We start from the raw sequence: 25,040 nt of genomic DNA, 5'->3' as shown, positions 1-25,040 counted from the left end.
ATTTAAACAGGGTTATGTTACTTTACCTAAAGACTTCTCACATAAATACCTCATTTCAGTGATACTGTAAGAAGCCACAGGGTGCCTTTCCACATTAGAACAGACATTGCATATAAAGCATAAAGTAGTGGTCATATGTATTTTACACAAGGAAGCATTTATACAGCTTACTAGCGTTGTATACATAGTTTAACATGTTGCATTTACAGAAATTAAACATTGACAAGGAATGGAAATTTAGCAGGCCATCAAAAGGAAAGTAAGTCTTACAGAGAGGTTCCAGCAAGAGCATGTGCCTGGCAGAGAGAAAAGGAAGAAGGAAGGGCTGGGGATGGTCAGGGATATGTTTAGATAAAGGTGGGTACCCAGTGTGTTTTAAGGGAAGGGTTCATGTAAAGATGCCGTGAGACATTTGAGGAAATACATAGAGATGAGGTTTGAACAACCCTGAATGGTACACAGTGTCTGGATTTCATCTTGTCAGTGAGAGGAGGACTATTGAAGACCTTTTTTTTTTTCCTGTGGGAACTAGGATGAGCTGGGCAGAGCAGAGTTTTAGAAAGATTCCTCATATAGTGGTATTCCAGGTAAGTTAGAGCCAAAAAATAATGGAATCAAATTATTGGGCAGCTGTTGATTGACCTGGGCTTGAGATAAGGTCTGAGCAAGACAGGGTAGTGATGATGAGAACTTGAAGGAAGGATGCTGAAGATGTCATGTCACGAGCAGGAGTGGGTGGCTGACTGGATTTTGCGGTAGGGAGCTAAGCTAAAGTAATTCAAGTCAGCTAACTGGAAAGGGATGGAACGAACCATTGCCAGGATGGTAAGGTTCGGGGGTGGTGGTAAGGCAGAGATTTTACAGAAAAGATGAATTTGATCTTAGGTTGACAGCATGTCAAAGTGATAATAAACGCCCAGCAATAGTGAAGCATGTGAGACTACTGCTCAGGTAGTCAGTCAGCGATATTTTATTGAGAGCCAATGTTTTATTGGAGCACCGTGGTAGACACAAGAGATCCAGCCGTTGACAAGGAGAAAATGTTCCTAGCCTCGTGGCACTAACAAGGTTATACAATTACATTTAAGGGTTAAGTATATATAAACTGAGGAAATAACAAAGTGTGGATTTAATTTAAAATAATATGAGTAGAGGGAGGTGGGTGAGGGCATAGATGAAAACAAGGTTAACAATGAGCTGATGTTACATGTTGTGGGTGGACACGTAGGGGTTCGTTTGACTGCTTTCCCTACTTTTATATATGATTGAAATCTTTCATGATAAAAATTTTTTTTTAAGGCAGAAAGTTCTGGGCATAGAGCTAATAATTAAATAAGATCTTTGACAGAGTGATGGAATCATGTCTAAAGACTAGCCTGAGAGAGGTAAAGGAAAAATGGGGAAAGTATTAGTATCTAGAAGTAAAAAAAAGTACAAAATGTTTCAAGGAAGGTGGATGATAGTGTTAATTGCTACAGAGATCAAAGATGTTATAACCTGAAGAAGTTGCTGCAGATTGAATTTGGCCGATTGCTCATTTGTAATTTTGTTCTTTTCCAGTTGGGTGTTCCTTGATAACTAAAAGGAACTGGGTACCTGAGAAGCTTAAGGAAACTGTTTTGATGAAACCATTTGATAAGGCTTATTACTTGAGAAATGCTGTCCAAGCTTTATTTCCTAATATGCAAATACCTGTTCTGTTTTTAGGAGACTGATGAGCAAAAACTTCACAAAATAGCCAATGAACTTTTGCTTACAGAAAGAGCTTACGTCAGCCGACTTGACCTCTTAGATCAGGTAATATTTTCCCATTCAAAATTGTTTTATTTCTTGGCATTATGCATCATTTTAATTTAAAATGTTTTAGTAACTTACAAAAATAACCTGGCCACTTTTGGCCAGTAAAGCTGCTCCCCCAAGGTAATCTCTGACATTTTCAGCTCCGTCAGTAAATTCATTAGGTGCAAAGGTTCATTAGGTATTAAAGTTTTATAATTCAGAAAGACCAGACTGAAGGCCTCTCTGTATGAGTCACAAAATGCCTTTATCTGTGTCTTTCAACCCTGAACACTAAGTAGTCTGTTTCTTGAACACTTACTGTGATCCTGAGGGCTGTGTTACTATCATGATCTAAACGGGACGTTGGTGATTCTGATGCCGACATGAATGCATCACTGATTCTTGTCTCGCTTGCTGCTCAGCCCTTGTGAGTGTTCTGAATTGCTGCAGTCATAGGGCCAGAAGGGATTTTGAGAGTTCACTTTGTTCAGCCTTGTCTGAAACATTAGATCCAGTGCCTGGTGTAAATATTTGTCGAATCTGTGAATCTGCTTTATCACACTTTGTACTTTCATCAAGGTGGAGCCCTGACACCATCTCAAACATACATTTGCGAAGAAGGTTTTAAAATGCATCGTTAACTGTTGAACGTGGTAGCCTCTTAATCCTGTTTCAGTGAGTAGAAGACAATCTATAAATCTAACACAGACTCCTCTTACTAGAAGAGAAAGTTGCCATGTTCGGGGGTTAGTTGTCAGAAGACTCGTCGCACTGTTGCAATCAGAAAACTGGAACTTCATGAGGGCAGGCCATCCTGGGCGTGCCTCCCTATCGTCAGTTCCTGGAACAAACTTACATCCCTGTTAGGTGAGCCTTACGGGGCCAGATCAAGGCTTGTGTTTCCCTGAGATAATGAGTTCTTGACTCAGATACTCACTTTCCAAAGAATTTCACCCTGAATCCATCAATTCATGTTGCTCCGTGCCTTGGGAACCATTTTTCTTCTCATGATTACACAGCTGAAACTTCTAGGCATTCCTGTGGTGGAGGTAACATTTTCCCCTCTTACCAACTGCGTTTTTTTTTTTTTAAGCCGTATCATCTTGTCAGTTACTGCTGCTGCTGTTTGAGAATTCAGAGCCTGAATTAGTAAACTATCCTATTGGAGTCTCTAAGGATGTAATTTTTTATTCTTTTTGCCTCCCAAGAAGATGCAGTGGAGGTGAATTCAGAAAATAAACAACCATCTGGACTTTGTGAAAGAACATACCTCCTTCTGCTTACATTGAACAGAATAGCAGTGGAGGGATGATAGCCGCCCTACTGGAGTGGAGCTAAGACAGCAGAAAAAAAAAAAAAAAAAAAAAAAGACACCTGTGATGTACAAGACGTTTTTATTCTCATGTCTGTGTTTTAGGTTAGCATGCGTTATTATTTACCAAAAAGCAAGAAAACATCTGAGAACTGAAATCTTCTTTTGTTCATACATTGACCAGATAGTTCTTAAGCACCTTTTCTACTGTGAAAACTAATCACAAGGTTCTTCCTCCCCAAGGAGGGTTTAATAGGGAAAATGAGGCTTCTGCCAACAAATTACCATAAAAGGCAACATGTAATACTAAGTGCCGTAGAAGTCATTCAAAACCTAAAGAGGACAGAAAAGCATCACAGTTATTGTTGTGTGTGTGTGTGTATATATATATGTATAGTTTTCCATATCTCTTAACTCAGTCTATGGACAGGAAGGGTAAATCCTATTAACCTCAGCTGGAAACCCTCTGGAACAGAAAAGGTTAACATTCCGCAGACAGAGGCATTGCTTACGCTAAGAGTCCAAGTGTCCCAATTGTAATTCCTGGTTCTTCCCAATCAAAGCATATATATACTCATTCCTCCACTTCAAAAATGATTTCTTGAAGAATGAGCTTTTCAATTTACTCAACATAAAGCTGCTAAGAACCCACAGCGTGCCTGGCACAGTGCTAGATGGTTACCCAATAAATTTGAAGTAATGTTAGCTTTATTCTCTTATTCAGGTATTTTATTGCAAACTATTGGAAGAAGCAAATCGAGGCTCATTTCCAGCAGAGATGGTGAATAAAATCTTTTCTAATATTTCGTCAATAAATGCCTTCCACAGTAAATTCCTCCTGCCGGAGCTGGAGAAAAGAATGCAAGAATGGTAAGAGGAGTCAAAAGCAAATGACGTACCTAAGGCAGCCCTACTAGACTCTCTGTTACTCACACGAGATTCTGTGTTAATAATGCTACACAGAGCAAAAAAAAAAAAAAAAAAAGTTGTGCGAAATTTTTATGTTCAGACTACTGATAGAAGTTTTAGTACATTTCATCTTTGCTTTCCAACTATCTTTTGATTAGAGACAAGATGTTAGGGATAATCTGGGGCTTCAAGAATTCCGTAGCATCTATTTCTCTTTACTGTGTCATTTTTAAACTCCCTTGTAAAAAGTGCTTTTTCATTCTCTACCAATCTTATAAGCAAATTGGATTTGATGAAGCATAGGGTATGTATAGAAAGTGATTACTTCGTTTGGAGTCCTGTTAATTCACTCATTCTGTAAGAAATCTGAATGACTTGTTTCTGTGTTTAATGCAGGGAAACTACCCCTAGAATTGGTGACATTCTCCAGAAATTGGCGCCATTCCTTAAGATGTACGGAGAATATGTGAAGGGGTTTGATCATGCAATGGAACTGGTTAAAAACATGACGGAGCGTATTCCCCAGTTCAAATCAGTAGTTGAAGACATTCAGGTAATAGGACTCTTTTGTTCAAGGCTATAAATTACTTTTTCTGTACAAATCATAAGGTTTTCTAGACCTAAAATTTTTAGATTAAGAGATCTGAGACACCTAGCCAAATTCCATTCTGCTCTGAATTATGCATAAATCATCTCTGCAAAGTTAAAATATTTATTGAACACATGCCATATACTGCACAGTAAATTCTCCGTTCAAAGGAGGCCAGGACAGTCTGGCTTTCTCAGGACCCGCATAAATTTACAAAGTGAGTTCCCATTCAACTGTGGGCCTCTCTTGCTTGCTTTCAGAGCCTGAGATGTTGGAATGAATATGAGGAGTGAATGCTGTAAATCCTAACATTTTGGAAACGTAATTACAGTTGGCCCTTGAACAACATGGGGGTTAGAGGCACTGAAACCCCCTCCACACACACATTTGGAAATCCCAGTGTAGTTTTACAGTCAGCCTTCCATATCCATGGTTTTGCATCCGTGAATTTAACCAACTGGGGACGATGTACTGTAGTATATATTTTATTTTAAAAAAAAATCTGTGTATAAATGGTCCTCCACAGTTCAATCATGTGTTGTTCAAGGGTCAACTATATTTGTTTTATTTTATTTCATTTGAGGGGGGAGCATGTTGGTCACTTTATATGTGTCCTGATTATTTTTAGTTTCATCAGGCCTGGATGAAACACTTTAATAATATCATAGTAATTTCTATTTGATTCGCTAGTAAAATTGTTATGAACCTATTCTTTGCTAAGTTTAAATATTGGAAAGAGATTGTTTAGATTACATAAGATTATTTGGGTGAGGATTCTGTTGCTCCTTGACTGGGTTTTTTTTTTGTATTACATAAATTTTGTTATTGACCATTTTAATTTCTCTAATTTTAAAACTATTTTTTGGGGAAGGGAGGATATAGCTCAGTGATAGAGCGCATGCTTAGCATTTATGAGGTCCTGGGTTCAATCCCCAGTACCTCCATTAAATAAATCAATAAAACATAATTATCCCCTCTCCCTCTCCATCCCCCCCCCAAAAAAAACCCCAAAAAAGTAAAATAAAAATAAAACAGTTAGACAAAATAAATTTTTAAAAAACTATTTTTTGAGTCATTTTCCTATTGATTTCTTGAGGGATTGTGATATGCATCTTAATTTATCACAGTCTGCTTTAGATTAATACTAACCTTAATTCTGATCAAATGCAGACATTTTGCTCCATTAGATCTGTTGCCTCCTTCATGCTCCAGTCCATTAATACCAGGTGTTACTTTAAATGTGTGTTAAACCCATTAATACAGCGATGTGATCGTTGTCCTGTACAATTTCTTTTAAAGAAGTGAAGGGAGGGTGTTAAAAAATACGTCTACAAGTGCATTTACTAACCCATGTATTTACCTTTTCTGTAGTAAATTCCTTTCAGCATGAAAGAGATGTGTTTCTCGTGAGTCAGGTTGGATAGGATGAATTTTCTTGGCCTCTGTTTATCTGGCAGTATCTTTATTTTTTCTTCACTATTGAATGATAATGTTGCTAGATACAGAATTCTTCGCTAATAGTTCTTTTTCTTTCAGCTGTTTTACTGCTTTCTGTCCTCCATTGAGTCAGATGAGAAGTTAGCCAGGAGTTGTATTGATAGTCCCCTGTATGTAATGAATCTTCTCTTGCTGCTTTCAAAGTTTTGTCTTTTTTTTGGCTTTCAACCGTTTGGTTGAGCTTCTTGGATGTTTAGGGGTTTTTGTTTGTTTTTGTTCTTAATCAGTTTGAGAATTTTTCAATCATTGTTTCTTTAAAATAATCTGTTTCCTCCGTAGAAATTGCTATCTTTATATACTTTGTTATACTTTTCATATTCTTCGAATATGATTATCTTTATTTCTTTGAACATATTTATATTAGCTATGTTTACTATATAGGTTAACACATTGCTATTTATTTGAATGTCTCATTTCTTTGCTGAGTATTGTACATTTTAGGATAACCTGTTGTAACAACTCTGGATTTGGATTTTCCCCACTGAGTAGCTATGAGTGCTTTTGTTTGTTTATTAACTTGCTTAGATTAAATCTGTGAACTCTCTCCTCTGATGTGCAGCCACTTATGTCTCTACTCAGTTTTTTGTTGAATATTCTTGTTTATATGTGATCCTGGCCCCTATATCTGAGTAGGTTAAAGATCAAACAGTAACTGAACATAGGTGCTTGACCACCTAGACTCTGTGTCTCTCCTCTGCTGGTGGTTCTGTCCGTGGAGGGGAGCATGTTTATTTAAAGATCAGGCTATTTTCAAGTCCACGGGGCCCGTTTATATCTCCTGTCTTCATCTCCATAACCTCGCTGTGGTCAGAGACCGTGCTGGCTCGGGCTCTCTTCTGTCTCTGCTGATTATTCACACGGCCTCGGCCAAGAAGATCAGTGTCCGACCGCGACCACAGCTTCAGGCTGTTAATAAAGTCATCGGTCCTCCCCCCGCTTATCTCAGAGATCATCACTTCCATGGCCAGGGCTGCTGGGCACGTGAGCTGTTCAGCTCTCCAAGTCAGATGAGCCGTTTTCAGCTTCAGCAGAGACGCTCCGGTCCTCACAGCTTGTCCCACCTGGCACAACCTTCACGGTGACTGGGCTGGGGGAGCAGCAGGTGCAGCTCCGGGCCGGAATGCCACAGAGGCTCACTGTTCTCACCCAAAGTTCAGCAGTTTCTAAAACATAAAGACTCTCAGATTGTTATGTGCCTTTGGTCAATTTCTACAGTGCTGAAATGGTTATTGTTGGTTTTTTTTTTTAAAATCAGTTGTATCCAGCTTTATAGTTGCTTCTTATAAGACAGATTTTGCCAGTGTCCCCACTCAGCAACAGCTGAAAGTCCTGCCTCTTCCCCTTCATTCCTTTTTTTTTTTTTTCCTAAACATCTCTTTTCTCCCATAATTAAGCACACAGCTACCTTTCTGAACCCTGGCTCCTGCTTTGACTGGTTCACTAGCCCCTTTTGCTAATACTGGATTGTGGGCAGAATACAAGGTTTGTCCTTCACCAAATTCTTTCTCTTCAAACCCTTAATGATGTCATAGTTCCCCAAGCCTTTAACCATCCATGTCAGACGGATGCTTATAGGGTCATTATATCTAGTCTCTTTCTCTACCCCTAAACTCCAGTTGCAAACTGCTGAGTGCTGTCTGCACAATTCTGTGTGAACATTTGTTGTCAGTACAAAGTCAACGTGTTGCATGCCTATCTTTAGCTCCCAAACTTTTTTTCCACCTGACCTTTCACGCCTTGCAGAGACTAGCTTGTGGTTCTGTGAGTGAATTTATTACACGACACCAACATTCTCTTATTCACCAGAGTTTGATAACTTGGCTTTATTTTCAGTTTGTCACTTTTCCTCATTCGCTGTATGTGCTCATTTGACTGTTAGCTAATATGTTCAAGGAGCTCAGCATGGAGCTCATTGCATGGTAAGTGCTCCCTACGTGGTGGCGGTGGTGGGCATTACTGTTGTTTTATCCAGTATCAAAGTTCTATCTCTGCCGTGTCTTCTCCACATTACAAGGCAAGGGTGGGATTGTGAAAGGAGTGGCAGGCTGAGACGTAACTAGCCTAGTTTAGGCTGCTAGTCTGCCTCTTGCAGTCATTTGACCTTAGAGAACTCTCCTAGCTTTCTCAGCTGGTTTCTTCATGTAAAAATTTTGAAATCAGCAATATTTTCCTGAAAAAAAAAACACATATATATAGGAGAAAATCAAATGAGATAACTAAACTTATAATATTAATATCTTGTCCTTTATTAAGGAAAGCTGTCAGCCCTCAGCTCCATGCTAATTTCAGGCTCTTTTTACTCTTCTTCGAACCTACAATCATAAGCCCTGAACTGGTTTCCCCGCATCTTCCCAGAGCCACACTGCAGTAGGTGAACCTCAGTGGACCTCACACCCACTGCTGCCACTCCCCTGCACGAGACGGAGTACATCTAGGCCAAGCTGGACGCTACTGCCCGTGGTGCCTCTTCTTCCTCACCCCTGCTTCCCTGCAAGTGTCTCACTTCCCAGCAGGACTCAGTTGCTCCCTTTTACTGAGCATCTCTCAGGCCCCACTGCCTTGGAGCTGCTCTCTGAGGTCCCTCTTCCTGCACTTGCCCTTGGTCTTCCTCATTTCCCTTCCCACCAAGGCCTGCCCTCATCTGAGTTCATGTTAAGTATTCCATTCTCTATGAAGCCTTTCATTTCTTGTTTGCTTTGAATGCAAAATCATGTCATTTAAAAAAAATTATTACTTCTTTTAAAAAATTTGTTTAATGTATTACGTATTTATTTATTTATTGGGAGGGGAGTTAGGTTTATTTGTTTATTTATTTTAATGGGGTACTGAGGAGTGAACCCAGGATCTCCTGCATGCTAAGCCCACACTCTACCACCAAAATCATGTCTTAGTCTTAATATAACTTTTTTCTTACCTTGCAATGCACTGATCATAGTCATCAATAAATGATTTAAGAAAGTTCTTGCTTTGTTTAATACGAACAAGAACATAGCGTATTTTTCAAGTAATCTTTCCCCTTCTTCCCATATTAACAGCTTATTGAGAGCAGAGACACCAGTTTCACCCTAAGAAAAGGAGATCTGTTTGCAGAGTTTGGTTTCTAATGGGAAAGAATGCTGTGAACTAATGAAAAATTAAACACTTCTGACAGATAATAAGATGCTCAGACCTTACCATTCTTGTACATGGAGTCTTTTTTTAATTTCACAGGAAATGACATTTCTGGTAGCCTTATTATGAAATAGTTCCTGCTGAGTCCAAAGTCATTTAATACAGTAGCACTTAGGGAACCTCATTAAATAGATGCTTCTTTTGCAAATCTCTGGAGTACGATTTAATAATGTGACCTCACAAGCCCTGGGAGTGAATCATTGAGGTGTTTGCCATCGATTCGGAATTTTCTTGCTTAAAATTTTGCTTGATTTTCCTTTCTGTTCTTACACTAGTTTGTGGTCTTCAAACTTTAATGGAAGAATCAGGGGTGTTTTAAAATGCATGTGCCTCAGAGATTATGGTCTCATAGGTTGGAAAGGGGTTCAGAATTTCCATTTTTGATAGCACCCTAGGTGTATCTGATGCAGCTGATGCACAGACCGCACTTTGTAGGGAAATGCTGTCCTTAATTGAAGTTCTGTGTTACATTGAGTTTTTAGACTGGCTAACCTAATTTTTAAATCTTTCTTTAAAAACCTATCTCATCACAGAAACAGAGGATCTGTGGGAACTTGACTTTGCAGCATCACATGCTGGAACCCGTCCAGCGGATCCCCCGGTATGAGATGCTCCTGAAGGACTACCTGAGGAAACTGCCCCCTGATTCTCCGGACTGGAATGATGCTAAAAGTAAATGCCCCCCCCTCCGCCAACCCCGCTCGACTGTGGGGTAATTTAGTGGCCAGGCAGCCTTGTGGTTCCAACATGAGGCAGGTCTCATCGCCACATTAGTAAAATATTGATGCCAGAAAGTAACCTCACTGGAAATCATTATCAGCACCTCAATTAGGCAGGCACTTCTGAGCCCAAATCACAGGCTTAGAGCAATGCAAATTGTATTTCTCATGCTGGCTTCACATTAATCATTAACTCTGAAATATAAAACTCTAGTCTCAGAGACATCTGAAATAGCAATACACAGTTACCTTCTCGTGGGAAGAATACAACCATTCAGAACTACTCGTGCTGCAGGTTAATTAGGTGGGCTGATAGGTACCAAGACAACTGAGGTGACATTTACTGTATAAAAATAACGTAAGCAAAGTGATCTCTGTCTACTCTAAGACAGAAGAGAAAATGGTGCTATTTAGTGTCAGCTAACATTTTCCCTGAGAAAATTTTATTCCTGTTTCACTCGTTTCCTTTTGTTTTTTCATTAGATCATAATGAAAGGCTTTTTAAAGAGCTTAAGGGTTTCCATAAGAATTTTGTCTTCTTGTGAACTTTTTAAAAATCAATTAGCTGTGAAAGGAAGAATGAAAATTTAACTTCAGTTAGTACTCAACAAGTCCTAACAATTCTGGATATTCAGGCTTAAATTAAAGCGTTGCTACTTTCCCTAATAATTTCTTGTCTTCCATTGTAAGTGAACCTTGATGAGAGACGAGGAACACAAAACAAAATCTCTGGTCTTGGAGGCTGGGTCTTTTTCTGAGCACAGGCTGTCTCTGATGTTTCTGCCACCATCCAAGGGAGCTGGTGACCTCAGGAACCTCTCATCTCCCCTTCCTTCCTCTACGCTTTAGAAGTATCCTAACTTAACCTTCTTCCACTTTCCACTTCATGCCTGCTTTCCTAACCCGGTCCGAGTGCTTGGTTTTAGTAGCAGAGCTAGTGGTAAGAGTGGAGGATGGATCACCATGGTGATTCCGCCGACTGGTGTCTTGGGCAGTGGCACCAGGCATCTTAATTTGTCTCCCTCTACCTTGATCCTACATGGAATGCACAAAATTGCCCAAATCGGGATAATCCTCCAAAATATGAATAAAAATTCAGTTTTGTCTGCACTCAAAAACTTTGACTTATCCTAAGGTACCTATGTCAAAAAACGAAGAGTTGGTAACATAATAGGATATTTTATTACTTTTTTTGGTTTGCTGCTTACATTAAAATTATAAGGAAGTCGCAGAAGTACTTCTAGAGACCTAGAAAGTAGAGGGAAAGCAACAGAAGTACATTTTGTTCAGCAGTGGAACAAAGACAGAAAAATTGGTTCAGAATGATGAGGTTATTGTGGTAACAGAATTAACCCAACCAGTAGCCACAAGACAGGAAAGACAGGAACACGATACAGACTTGAGAACGTTCCGTGGGGATGACCCAGCAGGAAGCCTCGGCTTCCACAGCCCTTCAGCAGCAGTCTCGAAGCTCCTGCGTCTCCCACATCAGGGTCCCCGCCCCCACCTTTTGCTCCCACCTGCCCTAGCGACAAAGCCATCCGTCAGCACTGGCATCAGAAGGTTCCCTTCCACTTGAGCAAGGCTAGAACTGTGCGGGCTTTCCCAGAAAAGCTGGGTGTGCTTGGTGGTTAATTTGCTCGTAAAACTAGTGATATACTTAATGTACAGCTGAAGTGTGGTGGAACTTGGAGCCAAAAGATAGGTTCAGATGTAGCCCTTCAAGGTCACAGGTGTGTGACCTTAGCCAAGTCTCATCACTGTACTGCTTTCATCTGCCAAATGGAGCTAATATAATTTTCATTCAAAATTGCATAAGAATTAACAGACATAACATATGGAAGTCCCTGACAGAGTGCCTTTTACCAAGCCTAGCGTACACAGTCGTCGTTCGGTTTGAAGGTCCTTTATGAATTAAACGTCTCTCTGAGCCTAATCGCTGTATATGACTTTATTTGAGGAAATACTCTTCAAGTTCCAAATAATCTGCTTATTAAAAGAATTTCTGAAAGTAAGTGGAAGGGGAGGGTATAGCTCAAAGTGCTAGAGCACATGCTTTGCATGTACGAAGTCCTGGGTTCAATCCCTAGTACCTCCTCAAATAAATAAACAAACAAACAAACAAACCCAGTTACCTTCCTCCCCCCCACCCAAAAGAAAAGAAAGTAAATGGAAATCGTCCCTGCTTTTATTGTGTATCTTTGGTCTCAATTTTCTTACTGTTTTGTATGTTATTCAGCTGTCTAGTAGCATAGTAAAGACGAAATATATTTACTTTTCTTGTTTTTTTCCCATTTAGAATCACTTGAAATTATATCTACAGCAGCAAGCCATTCTAATAGTGCAATAAGAAAAATGGTAAGTGGTTTTCAGAAGATATGAGAGTCTTCGAGTTAGAGAATTGCCAATAATAGAGTCTTACATTATCTACAGGTTTGGACCAAAATGAATTGATACAGGCGAACAAAAGAGATTGTTTATAAAATGTCCAGTGTTATCTGGACTAATCCTCTCCCCCTTCTCCCAGGTTTCAATGTGCTCATAATTGACATACTTTCTACCAACATTTATGCTTAGCTCCAATCCATTCTGAATTATCTGTATTTTAGCTAAGGTCACTGATGACAGCTAGGAAGGTGAAACCTCCTTATATTTGACCTTGCTGTGTTTTGTTTTAATTTCCTAGGAGAACCTAAAGAAACTCTTAGAGATTTATGAAATGTTGGGAGAAGAAGAAGACATTGTGAATCCTTCGAATGAACTAATAAAAGAAGGGCAGATTCTCAAGCTAGCGGCTCGGAACACGTCCGCACAGGAGCGCTACCTTTTCTTAGTAAGTTTTGTTGTATGATCAAGTCACATGAGAATAACTCATACACGTTGTTACATCCATCTTTGAAAAACAGGATGCTTCCTTGCCCACCAAAGCAATTATATCCAAACTAGTTTAGTTAATACTGTAACTGAAACTTGTTCTTTCAAGGACACATCTTCTTTTGAAGTATTTTTTTCTATAATTTTTCTATGTGCTTACCATGTCTGATTTACTTCAGTGACACATGGTGAAGACTATCTAACCTTTCCATGATGACATAGCCACCAATGTGTATATGGGGATAACCACTTTTAATCTTTCTAGTTTGAAGAAATATATTGGCAAGGTTACAAATCCTGTGCCTCAGACATCCACGTGAAAAGTACAGTGAGTTTGCTTGCATAATTCCTGTTCACTACAGTCAGTCCCTGTCCCTTCCTTCCCACTTCCTGGAAATGATAGTCGTGGGGCTTATGGGAAATGTAAGCATTCTTCTTGGGGAATCCAGGCCATTTTATTTTCAGTCTCTGTTAATTACAACTCCTTTCTGTATATAATATGATAAGATAATAATCATAATAATAGCTAACACTGAGTAACAATAAATTAACATTGAGTGATAGCTCAGTAAACATTAGCTGGAACTATGGTTGTAATTATAAGCAAAGAAACAGACACATTGATAAGGAGGCTGCCCACTGCCTGGCACATGACACATTCTCAGAATGATGTTCATGTCTGATTTTTCTGCTGTAAGGCAGTCATCTCACCAGCCTTAGTATGAGTTTCTGGGGGTTTAGAGGTTTCTGTTGTCTTGTTACAGCCTCCCTTGAAAGGAAAATTTATAGGAACTAATTATCATGCAGAAGGTGTTCAGTATCTCATTTTTAAAAAAGAACATTTGGTCACCATATGGTCCAGCAGGTCTACTTCAAGCTTGTAGGACTCAAGAAAATTGAAACATGTCTACACAAAATTTGTACATGAATATTCATCACAAAATTAATCATTATAGCCAAAAAGTGGAAACAACCTAAATGTTCATCAGTCGATGAATGGATAAACAAAATGTGGTGTGACCATGCAGTGGAATATTATTTGGCAGTAAAAAAAAGAATGAAATATTGACACATGGATGAACTTTGAAAACATCGTATAAAGTGAAAGAAGCCATTCACAAAAGGCCACGTTGTATGATACGATTCCATTTATATAAAATGTCCAGAAATGCATAAAGGCAGGAAGTAAGTAATGGTTGCCTAGGGCTAGTGGGCAGAAAGAAATGGATACAAGGTTTCCATTTAGAGTCATGACATGTTCTGGAATTAGATGGCAGTGATAGTTGCACAATTTCCAACAGTATAAAAACCAAGACTTACACATTTTAAAAGGGTAAATTTTATGGTATATGGATTATATCTCACTAGATTTAAGAATGTATTGATATTATCCAAATTAACCGTAAGTCTTCGTTTGAGCTCAGCAGAAAACCTTCAACTTGGAGAGGTTCTACAAAAAGCTAAATGTAAATCAAGGACATGTGCTGTCATGTCAGGGTTCAGATGTCTGTTTTGGAATGTTCGTTTTGTTATTCAGGTATGGTGAGGCCAAGAGATTGGAAGATGATTGCCATTGAAAAGACAGTTACTTACAGCTTCCCAAAGAAGGGGGCATGCCACACCATGGAGGGGCTGCATGAGAAAGCACCAGGGTTGGTCAGGAGACAGAGGGAGCAAGCAGAAAATGTGGATAAGAGCCTTTATTGTGGTTTCTTGCAGAAAAAAAATGGGCAAGGCAGGATAAACGTGCTTAGACTTTGCTAGTTGTAAATGATTTCATTAGGCTCCGGGGCACAAGGGCCGTTGCCTGGTGCCTAGCCTTAGGGTGCTTAGGGCAGGGGCGTGCTGGCCCAGAGTGTGAGAGCTCAGTAGACGAGGGGGTTAGGTTGTGGGCTCTGGATCTGTTGGTTTCCGTACGAAAGTCAGGCTTGCAGGTGAGTCATTTACTATCTCTCAGAATTGAGTAGCCCTGAGAGGGGCAGTCCTCCAGGAGGGGCAAAGCCCCACAATGTCAAAGCATCAAAAATCCAAATTAAAAAGACATGCTTAATGCACTATTCTGGGCAAGATGCCTGAGAGCCAGTGCCTCCCCTCTGTCTTTGCCCCGCCTTGAGTGCCTTAGGGAGTGTCCTTTCCTCTCTCCCACATTAGTGTTACAGTTTCTAGAGTTAAACTTTTAGCTCTGTGTCTAACTGATTGTCTTGGTTTAATGTTCACATTTGAGGATTATTCTAGAAATAGTTTTAGATTGAATACCTTAATGCAGAGCTAAATTAAGCAGCTCTTTGGAAGACAGATGGCGAAGAGCCTTGGGGGAATACAGCAGTGGTGACTTTGAGGAAAGGACCCACCTTGTTCCAGTTATTATAAGCTATCAAACATGTCACAGCATTGCCTCCTAGGAGAAGGGAGTCATCCAGCAGGAATTTTAGGAAAGCCATATTCACCTTTTGAAGACCATCTTAGAAGCATTTCCTGTAGTGTTCATTCTTTTCATCCTCCCCCTCTGGTTCTAACTTGTCACAGAATCTCTCCTCTCCCCAGCACATTCCCATGGAGCATCTTGTTCCTCTTCTCTGCAGAAACTCAGAAGTACCATTTTAATTTTCCTTTCTCTGTGGAGGTAAAATGAGGGCTAGTTTTCTATCTCCTGTTCTGGGGATATTACATTTATAAATCTAAGAAGCCAAATTATATTTAGAATCCGATTTCAGCTTTCAAATGAATTTTTTTAAAATTTTATTTATTACTGTATTATTTAATTATTTTATTTTTAGGGGGGAGGTAATTAGACTTGTTTATTTCTAGAGGAGGTCCCGGGGATTGAACCCAAGACCTCATGCGTGCTAAGCATGCGCTCTACCACTTGAGCTATATCCTCCCCGCTCAAAATGGTGTTTGCGTGTTTCCATATTTGCTTGCCTCCACGCCATGCTTTTGATATTAATGTAGGGAAGTCTTGAATAAGTACATAACCACCCCTGACATCTGAAGTTAAAACAAATCACCAGGATATCCTGTAGAATAATGAGAGGTTTTATTCCAGGCCCTTTGGAGTTCTAGTCCTCATTTCCCTGTGGCTTCACAGAGTTAGGTTTTTCCACCCCTCTTGACTGACGGACTTTGAATACAGACAAGGCACTGGAAGTTTTCTCCAACAATACATTTTTACGTCCTAAAACAGACTTCAATGAACTGTCACTAGTGAGACACGCAAGTGAATTGTTTCAATCAAATAATATACTTTATTTTAAGAGACTTGAAACAAATAGTTGAGGGACGCTGGAGCCCCAGAAGGGGGCACCTCCCTACACTTTTAATAAATTTGAGACTTTCCTCTAGGTTTTGGCACAGCCTAGGGCTCTGGAGCTTGCCAGCCCAAGACTGCTTTGTCAGTAGCTGCTTCTGAGCTCTGGGCGGGGAACGAAAGGAATGTCCTGGAGCAGAAGGGCTCTCCGACGCTGAAAGGGAAAGTCCGTCTGCGTGCCGCTGCCCTTGCTGTAGCTTCCTCTTTCAGCACCAGCAAAAACCCAGAGAAAGTGACAGTGGCTTCTGCCACAGGAGCATGGTTCACAGAGGGAGCTGGACTAGCTGCTTAATTCCTTTATGCGTATGGCCTTGATGTCTTTGTAAGCCATGTCACCTTCACCTCTGGGAAGAAGGAAAAGGGGAGTTATTGGCTAGCAGTAGATCGCAGAGCTATGATGTAAGGTTATACAGTTACTGACAGTTCAGGGTGTAAAGTCTCTCTTAGGAAGAGGAGGGGAAATGTAACCTTGAAAGCATGGAAGGGAAAGTGAAATGCCATTATCAGATGGTCATCTCGTTATGAGCATAACCACCAAAAAGCAAATGCTAAGAACCTCCATATTCATGGACTTGCATTTTTACAAGATGACAAGCCTTGCTGAACTTTATAAAGCAAGCTTGAGTCCATGTATAGATCAATCAGACATTTTATGCCGTAATGTTCCCTCTATCACTCAGTTTCCTAAGAAATATGGTGGTGGTTGCTATCTTTGAAAGTGTGAGTGAGCCTTGTCCATTTTGGTGGCTCCCTGCATCTCCTGTGCTGTTCATAGACTTGACCAAATCCCCTCCTGAGAAGGCTTTGATGGAAGAGAGAAAGAAATGTGAATGTGCAGGCCAGCTGTGGCCTTAATCAAGTTGGGATGGTGATGAGAACCTTTCCCCGTATTATCAGATCTCTACATCCGTGTACTTCAGTGCGGCTGATTGCCTTACTTAGAATACAGGGCAGTTAGTAATGAGGTCATGTTCTCTTCTAGAGACATAGGTGCAAGATGTGATGCTCAGATATATCTGATACAACGTATTTAGTGCCTTTTATTTCTGCATTATCCAATATGGAAATGAAATTTATGACACTGGTTATAGAAATTTGCAAGGTAATATGCAAGGAACAACTGGTGGGAAATTTGCCTTCAGAATGAGTACAGTGGACATTGTCACATAAACATGTTGAAATGTTTGAAATATCCATCAGTATTTCTTATTGATGGTTAGAGCTAATTAGAGGGCCTGACTAAATAGTACATTTTCCCTCCTTTAATCCTCTCAATAACCTGTGACTTGAACAGATAATCCCAAAACATGAGAGGTCATATCATACATAGAGGTTGCCTGGGAACTTACTCCCAGGTGACCTTATCTTACAGAAATACATATAATCCTAGAAATAGAAATAATGTTACAAACAATAAACATGAAGTAGGAAGATAAATATGGACCTTCTTTAGGAGTCTGCCTACAAATTAACCCAAATATTTAGACTTTCATCCTTTTGCATGTTTTAATATATTTCCAAACCTTGCTTTGTTCTGATTAGCAGGAGTTGTTCATTTTTTACTTTAAAGTGAGGCACTGGGAGGGTGTAGCTCAAGTGGTAGAGTGAGTGCTCAGCATACACAGGGTCCTAGGTTCAATACCCAGTACCTCCTCTAAAATAATAAACCTAATTACCTCCCCCCTACAAAAAAAAAAAAAAAAAAACTTAAAAAAAAAGTGAGGCACTAATTTGATTCAGTTTCAAAATAAAGTCCTTCATTTTAAATAAAGACTTTTTGCTAAAATAGATAATTTTTCTGTTAATTCGTACGTGATAAATTCTCAAGATGTGGGGTAGTGCAAAACATTGCCTTAGTTTTTTACGTGGGATTTAGTGTGCTAACCTCACACATTCTAATGAAATTTAAGCTAATAATTTGTCTACTTTTTTTAAACTTAACATTAAACACATTGGTGAAAATAATTGCTAAATATTACTCTTTTCCTCTAAGAGCTAATTGTAGACTTCATGTCTAAGACACAACAATTAGAAATTTTGTTGTCTAAGGGCTTCAACTTAAGTGGTTGAGAATTTTAGTTCCTGGTATGTAGAAGGTCCTTAATAGTTGCTGAATTTAATTTCCTTAACTAATTTCCTTAGTAGTACAAAGTGATGATTGATTTACTTAAATATCAATAAAATATATATGAACCAACAAAGGGAAATATATGTTACAAATTTTAAAATATGATTTTAATACAGGCATAAAAGCTGTATAGCACTTAAGTAATTTTGCTAACATGGAAAGTGTGAGATTTCCTGGAACCTCCCTGGAATTTCTGTCTGGGCTGCTTTCAGTGTTGGTCACTTTCCTCCTGTCGTGTTTCGTTGTCCTGTGTGCTGACGTATGTTCTGTCTCCTTGCAGTTCAACAACATGTTGCTGTACTGTGTGCCAAGGTTCAGCTTGGTGGGCTCCAAATTCACGGTTCGAACCAGGGTTGGCATCGATGGAATGAAAATCGTGGAGACGCACAATGAGGAGTACCCGCACACTTTCCAGGTGTCCGGGAAGGAGAGGACGCTGGAGCTGCAGGCCAGGTGAGAGGGGCCGTCCTGCCACACAGCTTCCCCGAAGCAGCAGAACAATTCTGAGGCTCTTCCCCAAGTCTGGCTGGACACAAATGGAAGATGTAAGCTCTTGAAAGTCAGGAATTACATCTTCCCTTTTAATTCCTCCGTAGTGCCTAGGATAGTGGTTTTGCAAACAGTAAGCAAAGTTAAGTAAGTAAAGTGACTCTTTAGACGGACAAGGTGCAGAGAATGAAGTTGCATTCAAGCCAGTGTTTTGAGTCTTACAGGAAACAGTTCTCTCTTAACCCTTCTTCCCGCCATCCTTCCTTTTTGGTCCAAAAATGTTTATTGATGCTTATTATTCCATGTTTAATTCTGAAGCTTTAACTATCAGTCCTCAGAGACTCTGCATTCAGAGGGCTTAATGGCACTTTGATGGAAAGAATGTTTGGAGGAGGCATGTTGAAAAAGATAATGGTTCTCCTGCCACGGGTAAAGATACATGAAGGGGGCCATCTGGGGCTCTGTAGCCTCTGGCACCCAGGACCTCTTCTTACATGCACATATGCTTTATTGAGCGGGAGAGAAAGAGCTGGAAGTCTAGCATCCACGCCCCAGCATAACCAGGTTTGGTGGGGGGAACCATGAGAACCACTGTAGTAGATCACAGCTACGTCATGCATGAACCTCTGGAAGACAGGGTGTCCTCAGATTTTTAAAAATCTGCTGTAGAAGGGAAGGGTACAGCTCAAGTGGTAGAGAGCATGCGTAGCATGCACGGGATCCTGGGTTCAGTCCCCCGTACCTCCTCTAAAAATAAACAAATAAACCTAATTACCTCCTCCACCAAATTTTTTTTTAAAATCTGCTTTAGAAGAGCATTATTCACTTATCCTATAAAAACCGACCATGGTGAAAACTGAGACGCTCCAAAAGGTCACAGGTTAGAGGCTTGAGTGCCAGTCTCAGCTCTGATGGTTCTGACACCCTAGAATCCGTTGAGAATCAGAGTTCTTCTGTTCCTTTCTGCTCTTTTGCACCAAAAACATGTGATTCTGGCTGCTCAGGTGAACCCATTCCTGGATGGTTGTACTCAGTAACTATGTACCAGCTTAAATTTGACACTTTTGAAAGAGAATAAATTATTTTTAAGCAGGATTCTGTGGCCCAGGGAGTCAGGGACTTGGTGAAATTCCAGACTGGAAGATGTAGCAGGCTGGGAGAGTTTGAAGGCATACCTAGCTAGTTCTTTGACTTCCCACAGAAAACATAGACTGAACCTGCCTTACTTAGGGAGCTGCCAGGGAACTGCTCTGAGGGTTAAAAGGTGGCATTTCAAGCATGAGTTAAAATGGTGGAGGACTTGGCTTTGAATGTCCTGCTTTATCGTGGTGGGGTTTAGACCCCAGCCATCACACCCAAGAGAACAATGTATGTGGCTGTGCTTGGCGACTCCTGGCCTGAGTCCTCACTCAGTGGTTGGCTCCCTGAGCGACTGGCTGTGGCAACAGGGAGGACTATCAGAGGAGTCTTCATTGCCGATGAAGGTGCTGCTGGCTCTGAACATCTACAACCTGAGACATGTCTCTGAACAGCAGAAGAGACACTATCGAGGTTTCTTGAGTTGCCTAAGCTGGGGACTCCAGCAGGTTGGGCTGTTTGCCCTTCAGGATGGGGCTGATGCGTGAAAAGGTTTCTGAAGTACAGACAGTCATCATTTTGTAGCGTTCTGGTATGCACTATTGTATGCCTTCCAATTAGTATTGAAAACACATTTTTTTCTTAAATTTCTTATTCCTCTAATCTCTGCTTTAGTTGTATTTATGATTGTATGGTGAATCAAAGATCTAAATGAAGTGTGATTACCTTTCTTCTAGTCTATCGTGAATGACTCTTTCAAGAATGCAGGCAAACATTGAAATTCTCAGAAAGTCAGATGGATTGCATGCAGCCCAAAATTGGATATATATTTGGTGATATTTAAAGAGAATTCACTTCTGAAGCCAACATGGCGGGGGTGGGGGGGTGGATGTTCTGCTTTACCTACTAAATAAGTCAGCCTCAAGACGGACCTCTTCACTCAGCTTCCTCTTCCATATTCAAAAGAATATAAACTTTGGAATCAAAATTAATTTTTATAGCTTTTGTTCAGTGGTTTTCTGTTACTAAATGGATATAAGAGTATAATAAGAAGTAAATTAAACAAAGGAGTAAAAAGAAAATCTGCCCTGACTGGGAAAGTAAAACAAAGGGTATTAAAGACTTGTCAGATTAGTTTGCATTTAAAAGGCTAAAAGCAGCTAGCAAATAACTCTACTTCCAGGACAGCAGAGTTGATTTGGGGGGCGCAGGGCACAGCATTAGGGAGAAATGTTTTTTGAGGGGCAAAATCGAAGCCCTCCCCTCGCCCCCAAGGTTCTCGGTTCAAGGATTCCCCGGTGAAAGATCAGCAGAACCTTCCATCTGACAAGCCCGGAGTCCGGCAGCATGCTTGGCACGTCGTGATCTCAGTAATACATTTGTGGGAAAGACGGATGTGCTCACAGGAGCAGACCTCCTGCCAGACACATGCATGTGTGATATTCCGTGGGGCTGTGGCATGTGGCATGGCACTGGGACCCAAACTCAGCCCCAGCCTACCAAACACAGACAGAGCTGCCTCTTCACAAGCCCTCAAGGCGGAGACCTTACGGACTCCAGAGTCTATTAAGGGCAATTTTTTCCTAATCTATGACAGCAGCCAGCTGTATAAGCTACCTGCCAGGGAGATGAAATAAGGAAACTTTGCCTGAACAGGAGAATGGGGAACTTGACTATAGTCAGATGTTTTTTCCCAGCAGGAAATTATTAAGTGCTGGGCTTCATTAATCTGTGAAACCTCCTTCCTGCAGGCATTTAAATTTTTGTTGTGCTTTATCTGCAGTGAGTTAGGTATGCTATTGCCTGAAGCCTCTTAGCAAAATACAATTAAATTGTTTATCAAAGGAAACGTTAAATAGCTCCCTGAGGCCTTATAAAGGTATTTTAGATTCTCAAGGATAATTGCAGCCTTTTCTAAGATGGGCTGTGACTAGCAGCCTTTGAAAGCCTTGTGTTTTTGTAAAGTGGAATTAGAAGATGACTCCTGCATCTAGTGTAATACTGGGTCTACAGATTCCTGATACAGATGATGGTTGTTAAATGAAAGCCAAACTTAACTCTCCTCATCAAAAACTATGCGTACCAAAGTAAGTAGATAGTCTAAAACTACGTTTATGAATTAATTTATTCAACTGCCTGAGATTCAGTCTAATTTTTATTATAACTCCTTCTTGGACATCCCTGAATTTTCTAGAAAGTTGAAATAACATAAAAACATAGTTTTATATACTAGGTGTAACTCATTAATATTCTATTTACTTTTTTTTTTTTTTTTTTTTGGTTTTAGTTCTGAGCAAGACAAAGAAGAATGGATCAAGGTAAACCTGATTTCTATTTTCATTTTTGTTTTGTCATAACCCCCATATGTGTACCCAAATGTGCATATATTGTCGTATTATGCATGTATTATAGTCATCAGAATAAGGTCACTTGAGTTTTTAAGGTGACTCCCATCTTAGATAATTTGTTTAATAAAGTGTTTGCATTGATACTTTAGTGTGTGCTTTGAATTTCATGTGTATTTTAGGCACTTCAGGAGACGATTGATGCTTTCCATCAGAGGCATGAAACCTTCAGAAATGCGATTGCGAAGGATAATGACATCCACTTAGAGGTCTCTGTAAGTTGAATTCAGTTCTTAACTTTAAATTCTTTTCTCCTTGCGCTTGCAGGAGATCTGTCTGGTCATTTTTGTGACCCGGCCTTTTCCCGTTGTGTTGCCAGAACTGGCTATTTCGACAGAATCTCCTTCTTAGGGAAATACAGTAGTGAACGCCTCTTCACGCTGCTTAAACTTCTTTGAACCTTTCGTTTCTTTTCCTGCATCTTGAGTTTCAAAACACTGTATGAGCAGTGTTGTTAAAGTGCTTTTTTAAATAAATGAATTAATGAATGGAAATGACGGGTTTTGCCATTAAAATTGAATCTCCTTTCCCTGTTTAGACTGCTGAGCTAGGGAAACGGGCCCCGAGATGGATACGGGACAATGAAGTGACCATGTGCATGAAATGCAAGGAGCCTTTTAATGCGCTGACAAGGAGAAGGCATCACTGCCGAGCATGTGGACACGTACGTGCAGTTTCCTGATCATTAAGGTTGGCCAGTCACTAGATAAAGTGTTGTCAAATCATCACCTTGGAAACGAACAAAGAAATCATTCAATACGTCACTTAATTGATAAACTTATTTTGGTGATAACTATATGCCAAGCGCTGTGCTGGGTCCTGGAGACAAAATGGTAAAATGATAGCTTCATCGAGCTCACGTTCTAACGGAGAAAAATAGACCAAAGTCAAGTAAACAGACAAGCATTTCAAATTACTGTAAATGCAATAAAGAAACAGGAGGTTAAAATGGGGGATAATGGAGAAGGATTTGGAACCAGTCGTAGTTAGGAAAATGAATACCTGTATGAAGGGTTGACACTTAAGCTGACGCCTGAAAGGTGATAAAGAGCTAACCGTGAGAAGCGAGACAGCAAGAACGTCCAGGCGGTGAGCAGCAGTGTGTCAGAAGCCCTGAGGCAGGAAGAAGCTTGATGAATTCTTGAGACTGCCAGCAGGTCACTCAGCAGGAGCATAGTGAGCGAGGGGAAGCGTGCGGTAAGAAGTAGGAGAGGTAATAACCCAAGGGGTCAATGACTGAGGAAACAAGAGATGGGGCCTAAGCTTCCGTGGAGATTCAGGTTTCTGATGAGGAGAGGGAAACTTCCCTCCCTGCTAACAGGAAGGATGAAGGGAGTGATGCATGCAAATGTGGGTGTCTTTTTGATTTGGTGGTGGGAAATGGGGGGATTGAGATCTGATGAGACCTACATGTTCACTGAAGCATCAGGAAGAGCCGTCATCTGAAACTGAAGGGGGAAGGAGGGAGCTGTTGGGGAGATTTGAGAACGAGGGCCAAGCATGAAATAGTTGTCTCTGGGCAGGGTAAAGTGAGCCTGCCCAAGAAGCAAAGGTGGACTGCTGGGTGCCCATTAGACATTGATGGTTACAAATGTAAAAGGACACGCTAATCCATTTAAAGCAGTGATTTCTCTAGCAAGATTCAGCTACTCAAGCCAGAAGAGGCAGGTGATGGGTTTCCAGCGATTGAGTTGTTTCATGTGGAAAGAGTGAGAAGGCACAAAAGCATGACCTGAAAGCTGGAGAGAAGTAGGGGCAAGTTTTGGAGGGTCCTTGTAAACCAAGTTGAGGATAAATACTTTCTCCCGAACAGCAACGGGCAAACATCCAGAAGGGCAGGGATCGTGGTGTCATGACCAAGTATATTATTAGTAAGCTTTAGTGTGTCCGTCCTTATTTATAGCTCTTTTCGGTTATTCTCAGTTACACTGTGGATTTATTCATTGTTTTTTCCTAAGTTTTGATTCAGACAGTTTTATAATCAAAATTAAACTGATAGCAAACATCTTTTTCCCCCCTCAGGGTAAGACATTTTTTAAATCTATCATTGAGTTTGCTTGAAACGTTTTCAGATATTGACATAATTACCTTCAGTAAACAAACAAACAAAAAATGTTTGAATGTACTATGACATAATTTGAAAATAAATAAGATAGTATTTGATATGATTGCAGATACAGACATGTTCAATTCTAAATCCTATAATAACTTCATTGTCATCATGAGAAAACAATGAACATTTTTTATCATGAATTTTACATGCTGTGAAACTAAACCAAAAGTTTTACTAGTATTTATATTTCTTTTTGTCCACTATAAATGGGGGAAAATATGCTTCTAAAAGCAAGAAAATAATTTTTTAAACTACAAGAGTCTTTTTTTAAACAGTTACCCTTTAAGAATTAGAAAAAAATACCATTCAGTAAAAAGTAGCATGCAGTGTGCCTATAGTTGTTCATTTCTTGGCATTCTATAAATGTTTACTACATAAGTGGTGAGCAAAATATACAAGGACAGGTTTTCATAGAGCTTCCAGCCTACTGAGGGTGACAAGCATTAATTGAATAATCACACAAGTACATAATTAAAAATTATAATCAGTGTGTGAAGAAAAGCACACGGAAGTTTAGTAGCACGGTGATAGGAGATGGGCTGTTGTCAGGACGCTGGAGGAACCTCCCTTGAGGAAGTGACGTTTGAGTCAGTACGTGAAGGATGAGCAAGAGTGAGCTCGCGGAAGCAGAGGTGAGCGTGGCGGGGGGCACCGCTCTGTAGGGGCTGTGA

General features: G+C 40.2%; 1 protein-coding gene across 8 annotated transcripts in view; it reads left to right on the top strand.

Moving 5' to 3' along the window:
* Positions 1–25,040, top strand: part of FGD4 (FYVE, RhoGEF and PH domain containing 4) — a 168,808-nt gene that overhangs the window by 133,898 nt on the left and 9,870 nt on the right. For 7 of the 8 annotated variants that reach the window (XM_032472991.1, XM_032472989.1, XM_032472994.1 and 4 more), the window contains 10 exons: positions 1,708–1,797; positions 3,816–3,961; positions 4,397–4,553; positions 9,791–9,929; positions 12,276–12,334; positions 12,663–12,809; positions 18,566–18,738; positions 22,139–22,169; positions 22,379–22,471; positions 22,795–22,920. In XM_032472991.1, coding sequence (XP_032328882.1) covers positions 1,708–1,797; positions 3,816–3,961; positions 4,397–4,553; positions 9,791–9,929; positions 12,276–12,334; positions 12,663–12,809; positions 18,566–18,738; positions 22,139–22,169; positions 22,379–22,471; positions 22,795–22,920 — 1,161 coding nt within the window. The remainder of the gene's footprint in view (positions 1–1,707; positions 1,798–3,815; positions 3,962–4,396; positions 4,554–9,790; positions 9,930–12,275; positions 12,335–12,662; positions 12,810–18,565; positions 18,739–22,138; positions 22,170–22,378; positions 22,472–22,794; positions 22,921–25,040) is intronic. The other variant, XM_032472990.1, reaches the window with a different exon arrangement.

The sequence above is a fragment of the Camelus ferus genome, chromosome 34 (genome assembly GCF_009834535.1).
Source record: "Camelus ferus isolate YT-003-E chromosome 34, BCGSAC_Cfer_1.0, whole genome shotgun sequence".
Classification (NCBI taxonomy): Eukaryota; Metazoa; Chordata; class Mammalia; order Artiodactyla; family Camelidae; genus Camelus; species Camelus ferus.
Note: the sequence above shows the minus strand (reverse complement) of the source record. Positions and strands in the feature narration are given on the sequence as shown.